The 20,907-nt window shown below is 43.1% G+C and overlaps 1 protein-coding gene across 1 annotated transcript in view; it reads right to left on the reverse strand.

The window, feature by feature from the left end:
* Positions 1 to 20,907, reverse strand: part of LOC126282075 (uncharacterized) — a 112,501-nt gene that overhangs the window by 42,595 nt on the left and 48,999 nt on the right. The window contains exon 5 of the mRNA XM_049981530.1: positions 8,153 to 8,275. Within this exon, the coding sequence (XP_049837487.1) occupies positions 8,153 to 8,275 (123 nt within the window). The remainder of the gene's footprint in view (positions 1 to 8,152; positions 8,276 to 20,907) is intronic.

Genomic DNA, 20,907 nt, shown 5'->3' on the forward strand with positions numbered 1-20,907 from the left:
CAACAGATACCCCTCCGTTGTGGTTGCACCTACGGTACGGCTATCTGTATCGCTGAGGCACGCAAGCCTCCCCACCAACGGCAAGGTCCATGGTTCATGGGGGGGGGGGGGGGGGGGGGGGGGGGGCGGGGGGATACATTATGCAACGACAATGGAGAAGAAAGTAGAAGAAAAAGGGATTATGGATCAGTGAAGTAAAAGTAGTACAAGAGAGGCTATAAAATAGTGTGGCACTGCGAGAAAATCAAAATTAAATGTAACTAAAAGTTATATTGTTCTGAAATACTAGGTAAGACAGATTGGTTGCAAATCTTTTTACCAGCTTCGAGATATCTATGCTGTCTCATCAGATCTGAAAGTTCAATAAACAAACATTCCAAGTCAGGCTGGGTAATACAAATATTACCTCATTTAAACGCTATATACACTCTGAAACTTTAACAGAGGTTCATGGTCTTTACAAACCTGAAATTCACATAGTGACGTTGCGTCGTTTTGTGGAGCGCTGTGACGATTTATTTTATATAAACCTAACTATCTAAAGTAGACATCAGGGACTGTATCGAACTTATACTACGAGCTCCACAGCATCTTGTATACAATCCGTTCCAGTGACTATGGTCTATGTTGTTTTGTATACAGTTACCATGGTTATCTATTTTTCTGAATTGCCATCGATTCATATACTGTGGTAGACAAATAACCTAATGTATATTTTTATCGCAAATTTACATAGTGATATATTTCTGTCAGCTGCTATTGATGCATATACTGTGTGTAGTTACTTAAACTGAACTGTACTTTTATCGTAAATATACGTGTTTAAAAAACGACGCTGTAATTTTTCAAAATATAATTCATCTCAAATTTGTAATTTTAAAATTTCTGTTAAAAGTAATTTTAGTGAGGTTGGAGTGAAGAAAGAGTTTGTTTTGTGGAACATGTAGTTCGAGATTTATGCGAGTACATTATAGATTGACAAGTACCGTAGTGAAAATAATTATACACGCACTCATCTGCGGAAATATCGTGCTTGCTCAATCGCCATTGTGGTGTTAGTAAACGAGTGTGCTCTGACATCAGCACAACGTGGTGTATGTTTTATATTGTGGTATTTTATGTTTAACATGCTGATGTTCTTTGCTATCTTGTATTGTAATACGACGCATCATAACTACTTTCGTTTCAGCTATTAGGTGGCGTTTAATGTCACAGTGGCCAGTGGTCATAATGTTATGTCTCATCAATATACGCTGATCAGCCAGAACATAGTGACCATCTACCTAACAGGCGGTAAGTCCACATGTGGCACGGATAAAAGCGGCTACGTATGGAAGCAATGAGACCTTGTAGGTCGCTGCGGCAAGTTGTCACCACATCTGCACACACAAGTCACCTAATCCCCGTAAATTCCGGGGTTGGGGGCGATGAGCTCTGACGCCACTTTCAGTCACATGTCAGATGTGTTCGATCGGGTTCAGATCTGGGGAGTTGAGGGGGGCAGCACATGAATTGCAACTCGCCACTGTGTTCCTCGAACCACTCCATCATACTCCTAGCCTTGTGACATGGTGCATTAGCTTGTTGAAAAATACCACTGCTGACGGGAAAAATTATAGTCATGAAAGAGTGTACGTGGTATACAACCAGTGCACGATACTCCTTAGCCGTCATGATGCCTAGCACGAACTCCATTTGACACACGGATACCCACATGGATGTTCTCCAGAGCATAATGCGGCCGCCACTAGCTTGTTTCCGTCCAGCAGTGCAGATGTCAAGGGGCTGTTCCCCTTGAGGACTACGGATTCGCGCCCTCCCATTGACGAGATGAAGAACGTATCGGGATTCATCAGACCTTGTAACACTCTGCTACTGCGCCAATTTCCAATGCCGATGGTCACGTGCCCATTTCAGTCGCAGCTGCCGATGTGGTGTTAACGTTGGTACATGCATGGGTCGTTGGCTGCAGAGACCAATTATTAGGAGTGTTTTCTGCACTGTATTCAGACACACTTTTACTCCGCCCACTATTGAAGTCTCATGTTAGTTGCGCCACAGTTCACCGTCTGTCCTGTTTTACCAGTCTGCCCAGCCTACGACGTCCGACATGGGTGGCAGCCCAACGCAACCTCGTCTGGACTTGGTTCCACCACGTTTTGAAGACACTCACCACTGCACTCCTCGAACACACGAAAAAATCACGCACCATCCTAAATTCTTGTACCGAGCCTCCAGTCTACCAGAATGTGCCTTCAGTCAAGCTCACATACACTAATGGCCATTAAAATTGCTACACCAAGAAAAACTGCAGAGGATGAACGGTTATACACTCGACAAATGCTTGAAAATTTCATCACATGTCAGTTCTAGTATAATATATTTTGGGCGCATAGATCCTGCGAAATCAGTACCCAGAACAACCACCTCTGGCCGTAATAACGGCCTTGATACTCCTAGGCATTGAGTCAAACAGAGCTTGGACAGCTGCCCATGAAGCTTCAACACGATACCACAGTTCATCACGAGTAGTCACTGGCGTATTGTGACGAGCCAGTTGCTAGGCCACCATTGACCAGACGTTTTCAAGTGGTGAGAGGTCTGGAGAATGTGCTAGCCAGGGCAGTAGTCGAACCTTTTCTGTATGCAGAAAGGCCCGTACAGGAACTGCAACATGCGGTCCTGCTGAAATGTAGGGTTTCGCAGGGATCGATTGAAGGGTAGAGCCACAGGTCGTAACACATCTGAAATGTAACGTCCACTGTTCAAAGTGCCGTCAATGCGAACAAGAGGTGACCGACACGTGTAACCAATGGCACCCCATACCATCACCCCTGGTGCTACGCCAGTATGGCGATGACGAATACACGCTTCCAATGTGCGTTCACCGCGATGTCGCCAAACACGGATGTGACCATCATGATGCTGTAAACAGAACCTGGATTCATCCGAAAAAAATGACGTTTTGCCATTCGTGCACCCAGGTTCGTCGTTGAGTACACCATCGCAGGCGCTCCTGTCTGTGATGCTACGTAACCACAGCCATGGTCTCCGAGCTGATAGTCCGTGCTGCTGCAAATGTCGTCGAACTGTTCGTGCAGATGGTTGTTGTTTTGCAAAGGTCCCCATCGGTTGACTCAGGGATCGAGACGTGGCTGCACGATTCATTACAGCCATGCGGATAAGGTTCCTGTTATCTTCACTGCTAGTGACACGAGGGCGTTGGGATGCAGCACGGCGTTCCGTATTACCCTCCTGAATCCACCGAGTCCATATTTTGCTAACAGTGATCGGATCTCGACCAACGCGAACAGCAATGTCGCGATACGATAAACCGCAATCGCGATAGGCTACAATCCGACCTTTATCAAAGTCGGAAACGTGATGGTACGTATTTCTCCTCCTTACACGAGGCATGCCAATAACGTTTCACCAGGCAACGCCGGTCAACTGCTGTTTGTGTATGAGAACTCGGAAACTTTCCTCATGTGAGCACGTTGTAGGTGTCGCCAGCGGCGCCAACATTGTGTGAATGCTGTGAAAAGCTAATCATTTGCATATCATAGCATCTTCTTCCTGTCGGTTAAATTTCGCGTCTGTAGCGCGTCATCTTCGTGGTGTAGCAATTTTAATCGCCAGTAGTGTAGATTCCTCGCCCTTCCCTTTCTGCACACGGACAGCACACTCACTGATTGTACATGCGCCGTGCATGTGTCTGAGTAGCAATCATTCCTCGCCAGGTGAAGCTGCTAACGCCCGGACGAGTTTATATCGTCAGTAGGTCGGGGGTCACAATGTTCTGGCTGTTCAGTGTATATTACGTAACGCTACAGTCAACTGGCACCAGTTAGATACTGCAAGTATGTGTTTCTGTACATCTTGTTGGCGGGCTGGCGGTGAGGATCTTCAGCACTAGGTGTCGTACCGTACCGGTTGAGGACCAGTGGAGGACTACGGTGGGCGCAGATCGTGAGCGTAGGTGTTGGCGCCAGGCGTGCAAGGTTCAGTACCGTTTCTCGCGAATTATCGGTTCATTGACTGGTTACACACTGAAGTATACAGGGAACAGAGTGTAAATGACGAATATAACTATTCCTTGGCATTTCAAATTCAATTGTGGGTTACAGAAGAATATTGATGCCAGTCGCTTTTAGTAGATCTAGAACTATCTTTGTAGTTGTAGAGGACTTCAGACCTGCCACTGACTTGTTGCAGCTCTCTGTGCTGTTCTATTCTATGCAAGCCTCTTCATTTCTGCATAGCTACTGGGACATGCTTACATTTTAATTTAGTTACCATAGTCACAGATGGTTGAGCTGTGCGTGGCTCGTGTTCCCGCCATCATGTATTTTGCACCCTGTTTTTAACGTTTGTACAACGGTGTGGTACCAAATCGCATGGCGGCGGCTGTTTCGCTCATTTCCAGGCCTCCAAGTGAGCGCTAAGTCCGACAACCAGTTCTGAAACAGTTTCATGTTTCATTTGAGCCATGTGCACCCTGCTGGTGGAACGTTGGAAGTTGATTTAAATGGTCACAATAAAGATCGTAGCAAGTGTCTTGCTGAGTGCGACGAGAACGTGTTTCCGCCCGCAATCGAACCGGCGACCTTCTGCGTGTTAGGCAGACATAACCGCTACTCCACGGAAACTGCTACGATCTGCCCTCCGCATCTGATACAACTTGTAGCACGATCGCGATTGTGGCGTAAAACTCACTTTGCGGAAACGCACAATGCAGGTATTTCGCATTCGTGTGCAACAATCGGCAGCACCCTTGACTGCCTGAATGCCACGACGAATAAGAGCTCAAGAAGTGATCGGAAACGCTCGACGGTGAGTCCTCAGCAGCATCTGGTGCTCTTTCTTTCCTTTCAAGATACCGTCGATTCGCGCAGTCGTTATTGCAAAAGATGTCACCAAAGGCAATCGCTTCGTTCGCGGCACGGCACCTGGGCTACGCTAATTTCGATTACTACTGTCACTGAGTTGCTGTTTTGCCTGGCCGTGACCGGCGCTAGCAGCGCGTATCGATGTATCCCCTTTCGGAGTATCTTTGCTCGACTGGTATTACTTCCCGGTCGTTGACTGTTTTTAGGGAGTTCCTGTCGGGAGTTCGGGTGGCGAGTTCGGGTCTGCCAGTCAGTTATAAAGCGTTTGGAGCGCAGTCCGGACCTGCTAGTCGGGGAATTGCAATGCGGCACTAGTGCAGTCGGGTTGGAGCAGCAGTGAGGTCTGTGTCGACAGACGATTGCCGCCACGCATCACTTGAGCCGCGCCACGGTCTTGGTGGATCGTCGGTCGGTCGCCCTACTGGATGACGCGTTTTGGCTCGCCGATCGTTCATGAGTCGGCTGTATGTGTGTGGTGTGCGCACTGTAAGACCTTCGGTACACACACCATCAGATTATTTGACTTGTCGCTCTAACGAAGTAGGCGAGTGTCAGCAATATGTCTCGTGGTCTTATCGTGGCGTGTTTATCTTCTGCTGTTAGGTCAGACGATAGAAATGCCAATTGCACGCTTAGAGTAGCAGATTGACGGTGACCAACTTTAAACAGAACTTGATTAATTTTCACACTCATTTATTACAATAATTAAAAAGAATCATAGACATTACTTAACTTGATTCTGGATGCTGTTCACAATTAACAATCTGAAGTTCCTTTGGTTAATCTTATTCTCACATATCTCTGGTACTTGACAAAGTGTCTATACATTTCTCTTCATGGCTATGTACAGGAATATGATAATCTTATTAGGCGCAGACTGAAAGTTGACTGCAGACTAATGCAGACTGATGCAGACTAATGCACACTGACTAATCGGAGATCTGTACACTCGTACAGACCTCGCGTTTTCAGGTATCACTGCGCGAGTGTGATCCGCGAGGAGAAAAGGTTCTACGTTAGCAGCAATCTCATTGGCTGCGTTACATATTAATACGCGGATCGGCGGAAGCAGAATCTGGTCCGTCTCTATGGCAGCGCCATCTTGTAGTGCGGAGACGGACGAGCGCTGCGCCTGCGCTGTTGTGCTTAGTGGGGCGCGCTCTAGTGGGAAAGTTGTGCACACGTTGACTACGCGGAACTATGTACACAACAGTGTGTGTCCGTGCAACGGCTCCCGATTTGACTTCGTGCGTGCTTAGTTGCTGTTGTGTATTGTTCAGGTCTTCGTGCAAGTGTTTTTCAGGTTGTGTGTGTGCTTGGCGTTATTTCCACTGACGATGATTTTAGATGTTGTCGGCATTCTGAAGTGAGTTGGTTGGTTTTTGCGGAGAAGGGGAGTTGTCTCTGCGCGGTGCAGTCGGCTGGGTCCGCTGGCGGTCCCTGCACAGTGTCGGACCGTGTGTGGAGCTGTCCGATGGCTACGAGCTTCGTGGTTCACCGACCCAGTACTACAAAGTTGAGTAGTGGTTTCAATAACCCAAGCCACGTCCATTCATGTTGTGGTGGTTCGTTTCGGTGGTTTGCTGTTGGGGAGGTTTTCCTGTGAGCAACACCTACTGTTTCTACTGCTGAAATTTACCCGCCATGCGGTGCAATTAACTACTTTGCTTGACTATAATTCGAGTGTACCAGCGGAATTTTCTGCTGTTAGTGTTCCGGTTACCTGCCCTGGCCACTAACGTAATTTCAAGCTTCCTTTCCTCACCTATTGTTGCTGTCCAACATGGTGTGTAATTCTGACAGCTAATACATACTCCACTATGGATTATCACGTTTGTAACTTTTTCTGTTTGAGTTATCATATACTGATTGATGGGAAGCAAGTCGTTTTGTTGGTCGGTCTTTGGCTGTCCCTTGGCTCGGTTCCGACGGATCAAGTGTAGTTGGGCTCACCACCTGTATCGCCTAAGTGAACGAGTTGCAGATCGACCTCCCTGGAGGCTTCTGGGTGCCACCAGTGTTTAATTATATGTTTTCATCAGCTTAAAATTTAACGCTTATGGTTATTTTCCTTTTTCTTAAAACTTTTGCAAAATTAATTCTTAAATTTATCTTTAGAGCTTAAACATTGTGGCCTTCTGCCTTTAAAAGATTATGGTAATATATTTTAAAATTTTGGAACTTAATTGTGGCCTTCAGCCATTGGTATTGCACCTTGAATATGTCTGTTGTATCTGCTTTGCCTCGAGGCTTCCCCCGTTAGCTGTTATGTTTTCTTTATTTATTTTATCTGACTCTTTAACTGAAATTTTTATTTCGTAAACGTTTAAGATATATTGTTTTGAAACATTGTGGCCTTGTGCTTTTAAAAGTCTACCGTAAGATATTCTAAAATTTTCAAACTTAATTGTGGCCTTCAGCCATTTCTATTGCACCTTGCATATGTTTGTTCTATCTACTTGGCGGTGATGTTTTAGTTTATTGTTTATTGGTATCTTAATTTGATTTTTATCTTATTGCTTTGTTAAGATTTCTTGTTTGGAGGCCTCCAGCGGTGAAAGTGTTGCATTTGGTAAAGATCCGGCTATGTGCCGCTTTGGTTGTAAAAGTGTTATTAAATTACAATTAGAACATGAAACTGACCGCAACCTATTTGGCCCTTTCCACAATCCAAATTACCTGTTCTGCCCAGCGGGTTTAGCGGGCGTTTCACTGGTCTCCCTTTACATCCCCCCACATTTCCCTCGATTACAAAATTGACGATTCCGTGATACCTCAGGGCGTGTCTCATCACTGGTCTCCTCTTTTGGTCAGCTGCCTATAAGCGGCGCAAAATCCACTGAAATTGGTTCAAATGGCTCTGAGCACTATGGGACTTAACATCTATGGTCATCAGTCCCCTAGAACTTAGAATTACTTAAATCTAACTAACCTAAGGACATCACACAACACCCAGTCATCACGACTGAAATTGGTGGTGACGTTTTTGAATATAGTCCTTAAAGCATATAATCCTAAAAGTACATTGTTCAGCTTCTAGCTTATCCTGTACATTTCTGTAAACTGCGCCAGATTTCTGTTAGCTAAGAGTTTTTTTCATGCATTGTAAATATAGGCACTTGCGTACATCACGTTTAGACACATGTAGCTGATTTTAACAACCAGTGAGAATAGCTTACACAGAGTATTTTGCTGATACTATGCCGTAGTTTGTGAAACGATCACAGTACATGCCATAGTAATATCTTTAGTTGCGCACTCACCCTTTCAAAATCGAAAACTTCGCCCAAGGCAGCCCCTATCTGGAAGTTGAAACTGTCAGTACTCGATCCCTGGGGATCTGGGTACGGAGGGATCTCGCCGTTGGTTAGCCAGTTCAGTGGCTTCTGCGAAAAGAAAAAAAATAAATAAGATGGCGTTAAGAAAAGCTGAAGCACAGGTGCTTAGTGGACTCCACCGTGTAGGGTGACCAACTTTTCTAAACGAAAATAAGGGAGATTCTTATATCCTTGACAAAAAGTAAGGGAGATTAATAGCACGGCAAAATTTAGCCAAAAATCAAAGCAGTATTTGTAAAAGTAGACTATTTATTTACACATCACAATTTCTTATACATATTTTGCAACAGATTTTGCGTCAGTCAGTAGTTTTACATCATTTTTAGCTAATTCAAAGAATTCACTACCCGTTATTTTTCGTCTTTTGCTTTTCCTGTTAATACATTTCGATAAACCGAACAACGCACTACCCTAATGTAGGATCGGCGTACTGAATGAACACATGAAACTGGGATTTCAAAATCATTTTGTGTGTAACAGGAACCAAACCGATGCTTTTTGTCGACGCTAAGCGTCGTGTGTGGGATGTGATAAGCACCGTTAGTTTAGGCCGACTCTAGCGACTCATTGCAAAAACAAAATTGCAAACGTCTGCAGAAACATCAGAAAATGAGCGTCTCGACCCGTAGGAGAGACACCAAGTATATAACCTCAGTTCTTGGTATTAGTATTATAGTTATTATTATTATTATTGCTATTATTATTATTATTATTATTATTATTATTATTATTATTATTATTATTATTATTATTATCATTTCATGTAGTTGCTGGTGGAACACTCGGGACCATTAGTGGTACGGCTGGTAGAGCATACGATCCAAATAAAACACGTGATGTGTTCAAATGGTTCAAAGGGCTCTGAGCACTATGGGACTTAACATCTTAGGTCATCAGTCCCCTAGAACTACTTAAACCTAACTAACCTATGGACATCACACACATCCATGCCCGAGACAGGATTTGAACCTGCGACCGTAGCGGTCCCGCGGTTCCAGACTGTAGCTCCTAGAACCGCAAGGTCACCGCGGCCTGTGTCGATCAAAATAAAGGCAATGGTTTTTCATCATGGATTCGTGTAATCCGAAAGCATCATGAGCATGTTCATTCAATTCCAAGTAGCACTTAACGGAAGACAATCTTCTGACGTAAAAGTATTTTCCGGTGTACCACAAGGGTCTGTTACAGGACTATAACTGTTCACAGTATACATAAATGATCTGGTGGATAACGTCGAAAGTTCCACAATGCTGTTCGTGGATGATGGTGTTGCGAACAGGGAAGTCACAGCGTTATAAAACTGCAGCGAAAAGCGGGAAGACATCCAGAGGATCAAAACTCCATGCTAGATTTTTCAGTTCTCTATCAGGGTAAACTGATGTACCGTATTGGGTATAAAAAGACGGGAAGATCCATTATTTCAGAAGTACATGATTCCCAAACAGTCATTGAAAGCAGCCACATCCATTAAATAGGTGGATGTATGCTCAATGTGTGATTTGATATGGATTGGTCATATAAAACTAATCTTAGAAAGGCAAATGACAGACTGATTTACTTGATCAGTCCTTAAGAAGTGTAGTTTACGATCAAAAAAGTCGCCTACAAAACCTTCGTGTGATGATAATCAAGTATTGGTATCCCATCCGGGACCATTACTGGTATGGCTGATAGAGCATACGATAAAAAATAAAGGCAATGTTTTTTCATCATGGATTGTGTAATCCGAAAGCATCATGTGCATGCTCATTCAATTCCAGTGGCAGACCGTACACAAGAAAGGTGTTCTGCTTCGCTGTGTGCCTCGCAGTGGGACAAAGGTAGCATCACCACACTCTACATTGTTGCCAAATTTATTCAATCTGATGGATCTAAGATTGCGATCATATATGTGGCATCACTGAACTGATGTCGCAGTGTAAAGTTCAAATTTTGGTGGGAAAAAAGCTCAATTGGGCTACTTCCACTAACCTAACTCCAACCACGACAACCGCCACTCCTGGACAAGTGGCGTGAAATTCAAATTTATTGGAACGAATATCAATTTTTGTGTACTCATCTTGAGGTCTGGACACGAACTGACCTAGTTCATAACACCATCACCAGAGAGCGGTCCTGTCCCTCCCACAATTCCTATCCCCTCCACACCCGCTCCTGTGTCGTAATCCAAGATGATGGCCCTGGGAAAATGGCGGGAAATTCAAATTTATTGCCGGGAATATGAAATTTTGAATATTCTCCTTCAGGTTAGGAGATCAACTCAACTGGTTCATAACACCACGACCAGAGGGCGCTGTTGGCCATCCCCCACTCCGCTCTCCCCTCCTCGTCTGGAAATCAGTGGGGAAAAGGACTCATTTGGAGTTGGGCTGCTGGATAGGATAAACGTAACTATTTATTATTTTGTATACAATTTGAGTTGCCATTTATCGATCACTAGACAGTTGCTCCAACGAGTTTCATCAACAACTGCTAGATGTGGATTGCATATTTTCGCTATTAGTCTAGCACTAGAGACTTACTCCAGCCAGTCTATCCAATAGTCCTACATGGGAACGATGGGTGGTCGAGGTAGGCTGGAGATTTTCTCTGCTCGGGGACTGGGTGTTTTGTTGTCCTCATCATCATTTCATCCTCATCACCGGCGCTCAACTCGCCCAATGTGACGTCAACTGAAATGAGATTTGCACTTGGCGGCCGAACGTCCCCAGATGGGTCTCCTGGCCAACGATGCCATACCCTCATTTCATTTTTTCATTTCAAGTTACATCCTAGGTAGCAGAAATATGAGAAATTTATCATTTGATTTTTTTACAATTGTAGTGTTCATCATTTTACCTGAACACAATGCCTCAAGATGAAAAAGAAAACTGACCAGCACCTCCAGACACCTCCAGTCTAGTCCAACGCAACTATCTAATGTATTGTGTATGTGAAGAGACGGCTAGTGTGGGAGCTGCCTCCCATAATAAGCCAAGTTACTCCTCTACGTCAGACCAACACGAGCACTTCCCCCATCAACTGCGGTACACTGCAGCCCGACTCGGGCTAACTACAGCCCCATCCCTGATGTGGACTCCTCATTTAAAAAAATCCGAAACGGTTATGTTGTTTTGTCAATACACCTCGAATTTCTCATGCGAAATGTAGATAATTCCAGTTTATATGATTTCTTTTCGAACATAGAAGAAATTGTGTACACACATGTTTCTCACATCACTAAAGTATCGTTACTTGTGACAATAGTGTATAATATTATGCCATAGGCTATATTTTCTCCAAAAATTCTCTCATAAGGTAGAAAAGTATCTTTTCTTATCTGTTACATCCTGCATCTCAGTACTAGACTGTTAAACTCATTTTTGGCTCCTGACGGTGCGATAAGAGCACACGGGCAGCCTGTGTCGCAAGATGCCTCCTCGCTTTCGAACCCGCTCTTAAAGTAACCACATGTCTCGTTACATACAAAATCTCGCAAGGTAACAGTAGAGAGAAATTGAAAATATCAACTTCATACTCTGTATCACTTTATAAATTTGATAGTATAAATGATTTTTTTTTTTACCCATGACCCTCTCGCCCTGTATAGGTTCCGTTAAAAGATACCACCACGGCGAGAAAGCGCCCGATTAACGCTCCAACTCTCGAAATCTGCGGTACTCTCGCTCTTGCATCCACCTGCCAGCGGCTCGTCATTGGTATCAAACTCAGGCTAATTAATTAATTTGATCACGAGAACACATTTGCAAGGTGAGTAATTTTTTTTTTGCTGCAACCGGATTACATTCGCCAGGTAACTGTTTCAGACGCTTCCAACGGAGTAGGTAAACAGTTCCTCTGATTCCAAAACGGGGTGTAACTGTCGTAAAATAGCTGAAAACATCCAACGTTATTTACATTCTGCCTCTCGGTTGTCTTGTTATGGTAGTGGATGTAAGTCACTTAGAATCCTGGTATAATGCTCCCGAAGTAATCCTGCTCAGACTTGTTGGTCTAAATGGGCAATACGATGTTTCACTCTCTTCTCCAACCCCGGATTGCTTGTGAACAACTGTCACAGGGACGCGAACCTCCACCCGCTCGTCAGAGCTGTACTACTCGCCATGTCCGACAATTGTTAATGACTCCAGACTTGCCAAAATTGTCCTCCTTCACAGAAGGACTGGACGCTTAAATGTCGCTGGGTTAACTATAAGGATTTTGAACAATATGCTTCCCCTCAAAACTCCTGCAAACCGAAATATTCTAAGATGTGTTTTCGAAATATCCCAGAAAGGCTGACATAGAGAATAGCAATAAAGTGGCAGTACACAAACTGCCACATCCCAAACGTGTATGAGTCTGCAGACAGCGGTTCCCCTCTGAATACAGGCCCATACAAGGGTTCCTAATGTCCCTCACCAAATTAAATGGCAGATGATTAGAGAACTCGTATGGGAATCCTTGGAGGGAAGAGGACGTTATTTCGAGGAACACTATTGAAAACTGATACTTGAAGCTGACCGCCAACGTACATTTTGCATAAGCACGAAGATCAGATACACGAAATTTGCGCTCATAGGGATGGATACAGATAGTCCTTTCCCCTCACCGTATTTTTAGTGAAATGGGAAACTGAATGACTAGTAGTGCTATAGGGTACCGTCACACACCATGACATAAGCATACAGATGTATATTTAGTCTACCTATTAAGATGGCAGTCCATACATTTATGAGCACACAAAACCCACAGGAGAGCGCTGACTTATTTCTCGAGAAAACAAAAGACGGAAATCATGCTGCTGATTGTCTCTTTATAGAAACCTTCATATCAATTCCTAATTTTTTCATTGCAGTCATTTTGCAGATGTGCGTGAGAGACTGTAATACGTTTGCCCACAATACTTATAAGAAACACTATAGAGCTCACCTTTCAACTACCTCACTCGTTACACTATCTCTTGCCTGTCGTATTCTCACTAATCTTGCAGTCTTCGATATATAGCATTTGAGTCCACCTGATTTCGATGGGTAAGAGATGTCCCCCATCCAAGTCACAGACCCTCTTTAATTCTCTCGAAATCCCATCACGTTTGTACAGTATTGTTCCATTGGTTGGAAGGTGGACAAATAGAGAGTTGTCACAACGAGAAAAATAGCACAGTAACATACAGGTGGAAATTCATAAGCATACAGAGTACATTGGACAGCACAAAGCAATTCAGAAGCATAACACCTACAATTCATAGATATCGAATGCCTGACAATAAATATCCCTCCTCTACATGACCTAATCTCCATTATCGTATTCCTATGATTATCATTCTACAAATACAACAGCGTGCTGGCGTTTGAGTCTTCGTTGACAGTCTCTCTATTTGTTATTTTTCTAAGACACAACTGAATAAAACTACAAAGTATAATAACTTAGCTAACGTCACCTGGTGTAGAACTCAATAAAATTTTACAGCATCTTTCTCTTCCGATATATCGGGAAACAAATATTGTCTGTGTGTTGGCATCAAACGTATGTGGCGATCCCACTAAATATACATGTATTGGTTCACTGGAACAAGCGACCAGTGATCGAAGTCGCTCCTACGGACTTCTGTAAAGTTTTGTTTCCTGTACTGGAGGAACACCATATCGACTGTCAAATGCACAAAACCCTATGAGAACCACTGGTGAATCATATTTGTGCGACCCTCATATCTCCAAACGAGGTTGCCGTACAGCAAACCTCCAGTGTGGTTTTAGACAGTCTCTTTGCATCTTGTATTTGTTTCTCAGTCTCTGCCCCACCCTCCTGCAGCTATGTCCATGTGATCCATCCAATTTGAGTCAGAACCGAGTAGAAGTCAGAGAGCGCTATATCCACCATCTTCTGCGTCCTGTGGAGAAACAGGGTGAGCTGAACTAAAGTGACAGGACTGTGTTTTGGAAATGAGAAATAGTTGATACAGCTCCGCCAGCCATGTACAGTGTGCAAGGCCAGCGCCAACGAAGCTCCTTTGCAACACGAGGCTGTAGAAAAGTTCTTGTTGGAAAAATCAAGAAGACTCCTCATCGTAGGGGAGCTGGAAGAAGGATGGAGATTGCACTACTGCATTGCAGTGTGTCTCCAAACTATACAGGGTGTTACAAAAAGGTACGACCAAACATTCACGAAACATTCCTCACACACAAATAAAGAAAAGATGTTATGTGGACATGTGTCCGGAAACGCTTAATTTCCATGTTAGAGCTCATTTTAGTTTCGTCAGTATGTTATTCCACCTACGCTCAGTGGAGCACGTTATCATGATTTCATACGGGATACTCTACCTGTGCCGCTAGAACATGTGCCTTTACAAGTTCGACACAACATGTGGTTCATGCACGATGGAGCTCCAGCACATTTCAGTCAAGTGTTCGTACGCTTCTCAACAACAGATTCGGTGCCCGATGGATTGGTAGAGGTGGACCAATTCCATGGCCTCCACGCTCTCCTGACCTCAACCCTCTTGACTTTCATTTATGGGGGCATTTGAAAGGTCTTGTGTACGCAACCCCGATACCAAATGTAGATACTCTTCGTGCTCGTATGGACGGCTGTGATACAATACGTCATTCTCCAGGGCTGCATCAGCGCATCAGGGATTCCATGGGACGGAGGGTGGATTCATGTATCCTCGCTAACGGAGGACATTTTGAACATTTCCTGTAACAAAGTGTTTGAAGTCACGCTGGTACGTTCTGTTGCTGTGTGTTTCCATTCCATCATTAATGTGATTTGAAGATAAGTAATAAAATGAGCTCTAACATGGAAAGTAAGCGTTTCCGGACAAATGTCCACAAAACACATTTTCTTTCTTTGTGTGTGAGAAATGTTTCCTGAAAGTTTGGCCATACCTTTTTGTAACACCCTGTTTACAGATACTACAGTCTGAAGGAGATCTATGTTCTTCAAGATCCACTCATGTCTGTCAACCAAATATTCTGTCTATCCTCGTTAATTTGTACTGTCAAAAAAAATATGAACTTTAAAAACTCTGCTAATGTCATCTGGTAGAGAACTCGATAAGATATTACCATGTCCCTCTCTTCTGATATATCGAAGACAAATACCATCTGTGTGCTGACATCGAGAATGTGTGGCAATTCTATTAAATCCACAGATATTACTCCCTGCACAGGTACTGGAACAGACAGTCAGTGATTGTCGCATCACAGATCAGTGTAAAGTTTCGTCGCCTGTAGTGCAGTAGGACCATACCTCATAGACTGTGAATCACAAGAGAGGATCACTGTGTTGTTGTTTTTTTTTTTTTTTGTAAACAGTTTGATACATTATTTCTCTGCTGTAACACATCCAAGAAATGTATGATTGCAGCTTTGTACACCACCATACATTTTTTTTTTCCACCAAGACTTGGAGGTCTGTGGTGGGTGCTAATATGACTTTAAGACGTTTCAATCCATTTGCTCTCGCAGAATGCTGGACATCACATTGTGTAAAATATTCTGCTACCGCAACACAGAGGTTGGTTGACATAAAACAAAGAGGCGGTGTTTCTTATTAACAAAAATATGGACTACATAGCACATATGAAAACTATTTGTGGCATTGTGGATTTTTCTCAAACATCTGCCCAAAGTTGATGACCTCTACCTCTAATTTTATCTTCCACAGTGATGGGGTAGCAGGTATCTCAGTGTTCTGTTTCAATTGATTCCTCATACTGCAGCCATGAACACGATCACTGTTTTGTGCTGGCTGACACTGGAAGGTGTTTCTCCCCAACAAGAGTCTCTACATCTCAAACATGTGGTATCAGTCAATTATTATGTGGCAACGTATAGCATACCAGTGGACAGACGGGAAGGAAAAGACACTGCCTATGTACTGTAATAGGCACCACAGGTGATGGTGCGATCATCTTTAGCAATTTTACCAGTTTCTTCATAATTTTAATGCCAACCAGTGACATTGCAGCATGCTTCCCAGTTTCTGTATCATCGCCAAACCACCCCTCCAATAGTTTGCATCTACCATATACTAGGTTGTGAATGTAGATAGATGACTGTGTAATACATCCATTGATGGATTATTGTCGAACATATACCCCATAGTTTACCAGTCAGTGTTCGATACCGATGCAGTTAAGTCATCTTGTGATTCACAATCTATGGGATATGGTACTTCTGCAGTACAGGTGATGAAACTATACACTGGTCTGTGAATAGACTTCAATCACTGGCCATCTGTTCCAATACCTGTATATGGAGCAATTTCTGTATGTTTAATAGGATAGCCCCATATTCTCGATGTCAGCACACAGATGGCACACATATATACCAGGAGAGAGGGACATGGTAATATCTTATCGAGTTCTCTACCAGATATTAGCAGAGTTGCTAAATTTCATATGGTAAAAATAGAAAATTTGGATGACAGACATGAATACATTCTGAGGGACACAGATCTCCTTCTGACCGTGGTACCTGTATATACTTTGGAGATGCACTGCAATGCGGTAGCAAAATCCTCATTCTTCTTCCAGTTCCTATTTGGTGTGAGTCTTCCTAGTTTTGCCAACAAGAAACTGCACCTTAACTGCTCATACTGTATTTTCTACTACCTCGTGTTGCAAGAGAAAGCTCCGTTTGGTGATGACCTTACACAGTTTACATGGTTGGCGGAGCTATGACAAAATGTTCCCATTTCTACCGAATGGTTAAAACACGGCCCAGTCGCATTAGTTTAGCTCACCCTGTTTCTCCACATGATGTAAGAGGTGCAGATATAGCGCTCTCTGACTTCTGCTCAGTTGGGACTTAAATTGGAAAGATCACAGAGACAAAGCTGCAGGGAGGGTTGAGCAGAAACTGAGAAACGATTACAAGATGCAGAGAGACTGTCTAAAACCACGCTGGAGTTTTGCTGAATGGGGCTCTGAGTAGATAAATTCGTAAAAGTTGACTCGTTTCGTGATATGAGAGTAGCATGAATGTGATTCATCAGCGGTTGTAATCATTAAAAGTCATCTCAATGGGATCACACGCAATTGTGTGGTTGAATGGAGAGACATTTTTCCAAATCGCAGACAGGATTCCTACCAAAAACATAACGCAATAGATATTAAAAGCCAGTGTATTGGCCATTGGATTTTGTACATTTGATAGTCGATGTGGTCTTCTTCTAGTACAGGCAATAAAACTTACACATGTCAGTGGAAGTGACTTTGATCGCTGGTCGCCTGATCCTGTGGACTAATACATGTATATTGAATGGGATCACCACATTTGGTTGATGTCAGCACGCAGACAGTATTTGTTCCCAATATATCGGAAGAGAGAGAGATCAAGTGACGTTAGCAAAGTGTTTATAGTTCTAGTTTAATTTAGTTGTGTGTTACAGAAATAATGAGTAGAGAGACACTGTGCTGTCAATGATGATTCAGACACCATTACACTGCGGTAATCATAGGAATATGATGAAGGACATTGAGTTACGACAAAACTCTTACGTGAGTTTTGTGTGCTGTAAGTATATGGACTGATATCTTGATAGGTAGACTATATATACATCTATATGCTTACATCACAAACCGTGTATGGTGTATGGTGTATGGTGTATGGTGTATGTAGCACTACTAGTGATTTCCTTTCCCATTCCACTCACTGTTACAGCGAGAGGAAAAAAAAACTACTTAGATGTATCCAGTTGGAAATACAGTAAATTATATCGACCAAATGGTAATCGATGAAGGGCACAAGTCAGACTTACTGGACGTAAGGAGTTTAAGAAGTCCAAATATACACACATCACTTCCTAGTTTGGACACAGGTGAGGGCAAGAATATCTGGCCCAAGACACAGAAATATAAGATGGAATAATTCAGCCCCTTGATAACGCTGGAGAATGTAACAACATTGAAGGTCTGTAGAAAAGATAAAAAAGACAGTGCAAACACTAGCAAGCGAGATTCATACTGCAAACAAGGACCTCATGGTTCAATACCTAATGTAGAACAGTAACAAATGAGAAAAATGAAGCCTACAGGAAAACTATACAACCACATTTTACCAGGAGGATAAGGGAAGAATATAAATAAAAATGGAGAATTGGAAAAAGGACCCATCAAAGGAAAAACAGGTAGTGGATGAAGGCAAATATTGAAGAAACAGAGCTTCTGAGAAGTGCAAACGATGCAAGGAAATTTTGTAGGTAGGTGAATAAGGCATAGAAACCTTTCAGGGGCAAATCAAGTTTAATAAAAGATGAGAACGGCGAAATTATAAGCATCGAAAAAGAGATATGTGATGGGTAGCGTCGCTGCTTTGATCAACCCCTTAACGTGAGCCCAGTTGTACCAAGGAATCCGACAGAAATACGGTCCATATAATAGTGGAAACCTATCTAACTTAGAAGAAGTGTGAACTGCAATGATGAAATTGAAGAACAACAAGGCGGCAAGAAGAGACGGCATTCCAGCTGAACTTTACAAGGAAGGTCGATATGAATTGAGGAAACAAAATCCTGAAACTGGTTAATCTAATGTGGCAAAAAGAAGAGATGCCTGAAGCATGGAAAGAGAGAATTATATGTCCTATATATAAGAAAGGCGACCAGAGGGAATGCGGTGACTATAGAGGAATCACACTGCTTAATCTAGGCTATAAAATCCTCTCCAGCATACTGTACAGCTGACTCCTTCCAATAATACTGAGGGAAACGGGGCTGTACCAATGTGAATTTATCCCCAGTAAGTCAACTATCGACCAGATATTTACCATAGAAATTCCGAAAAAATCCAGAGGGATATAGGATCGGAATGTATCATCCTCTTACTGATTTTAAAGTAACGTACGATAGTAAGTATCGAGCTATAGGTGAATTGGGTATTCCAGAAAAAATGGTAAGGGTATTAAGGATGATGACGAGAGAAACGCAGAGTTTCAAAAAAGCTGGAGGAATGTTGTCTAATACTTCGGAATTTAAAAATGGAGTACGGCAATGCCTTCTAGTCAACTCCTCCTTAGAAAAAATTATTAGCGAAGCTAATATCTTGAATAGGATAACGACTTTTTATAAATCTGTGCAGATGCTGGGCTATGCGGTCGACATCGACATAGTAGCAAGAAATCTGACGGAAATGGAAGAGATATTCATTACACTTGAACAGGCCGACTGGAATATAGGAGTAAATATCAATGAACAGAAAACAAAATACCTAGCTAACATGGGAAAGCGCATAGGTAGAACATACCAGCCAAAATAACGATGGGTAGTTATACCTTTGAAAAAATCGATCATTTGAAGTACCTAGGCTCGATTGTAACTAGCCTAAATTATCTCGTATGAAATAAAGCACAGACTAATTACAGCCAGTAAAGCTTATTTCGCCTTACCAAAGCTTCTGTCTTCTTGACTAGAATAGCAAAACTAACCGTTTATAAAACACTTATCAGACCAGTGCTGGTTTTGTCTCTGAAACCTGGGCTCTGACAGCAAAGGATGCTGAGTTGCTGGATGGATCCCAGAGAAGGATACACAGGAGAATCATCAGCCCAGATTGCGAAACGAGAGAATGGAGGAGGAGTTACAACCATGAGCTGTACGCCATCTACAAAGACAAACTTGTTATAAGAATCGTGAAGTCATCTAGGCTTAGGTGGGATAGACAGAAGATGTCAGGGTGAATGATAGAGAAATAACAAAAAACATTTTCCAAAGAAAGCCAGATGGACAGAGACGACGTTTTCGATCGAAAACTGGATGGGAGAATAGAATCATAGAACGCCTTAGGAAAATGGGCTACAGGAAGTGGAAAAAGATAGCAAGGGACCAGGTTAAATGGAACGAGTTGTAGAGCCGCAGAAGAGGAAGAAGATATGTATCCCTATGAGCGCTAATTTCCTGTATCTTATCTTCGTCCTTATGCGAAGTATGCGTTGGCGACAGTAGAATCCTTCTGCAGTCAACTCCAAATGCTAGCTCTGACTAGTGGTCCTCGGAAAGAACATCCTCTTCCCTCCAGGAGTTCCAAATCGAGTTCTCGAATCATCCGCCCACTAATGTGGGCATGGAACGCTTCTACAGGGCGGTATTTTGAGGGAAACCGAGTTCTGCACACTCACACACGTTTGGGGTGTGGCAGTCTGTATACTGGTATTTTATTATTACTCACTACGTCAGCCTTTCCGCGATATTTCGAAAACACATCTTAGAATATTTGTTTGCAGGAGGGATGAGGGGAAGCTTATTGTTCAACAACCTGGTATTTACCCGAGCGAAATTTAAGCGCCCTGTCCTTCTGGGAAGGATAGGACAGCTTTTGCGAGTCTGGAGTCATTAACAGCTGTCCAGCACGGCGAGCGGGACAGCAATGACACAGGGGCACAGGTGCGCGCACCTTTGCAAGCTGTTCACGTGCTATCCGGGGTTGGAGAAGGAAGTGAAACATCCTCCTGCCCCCATAGACCGTAAGGTCTGAGCAGGATTACTTCGGGAGCATTATGCCAGAATTCCAAGTGACTTACTACGACCAACATCACAAGACAACCGAGAGACAGAACGTAATTTGAGTTTGATGCCTTCAGCTATTTGACGACAGTTACCACCAGTGTTTGACTCAGAGGAACTGTTTACCTACCTTGTGGGAAGCCTCTAGACACATCACGGAAGCGTCTGTAACATTTACTTGGCGAGTGTAA

This window comes from Schistocerca gregaria, chromosome 7, assembly GCF_023897955.1.
Source record: "Schistocerca gregaria isolate iqSchGreg1 chromosome 7, iqSchGreg1.2, whole genome shotgun sequence".
In the NCBI taxonomy this organism is placed as follows: Eukaryota; Metazoa; Arthropoda; class Insecta; order Orthoptera; family Acrididae; genus Schistocerca; species Schistocerca gregaria.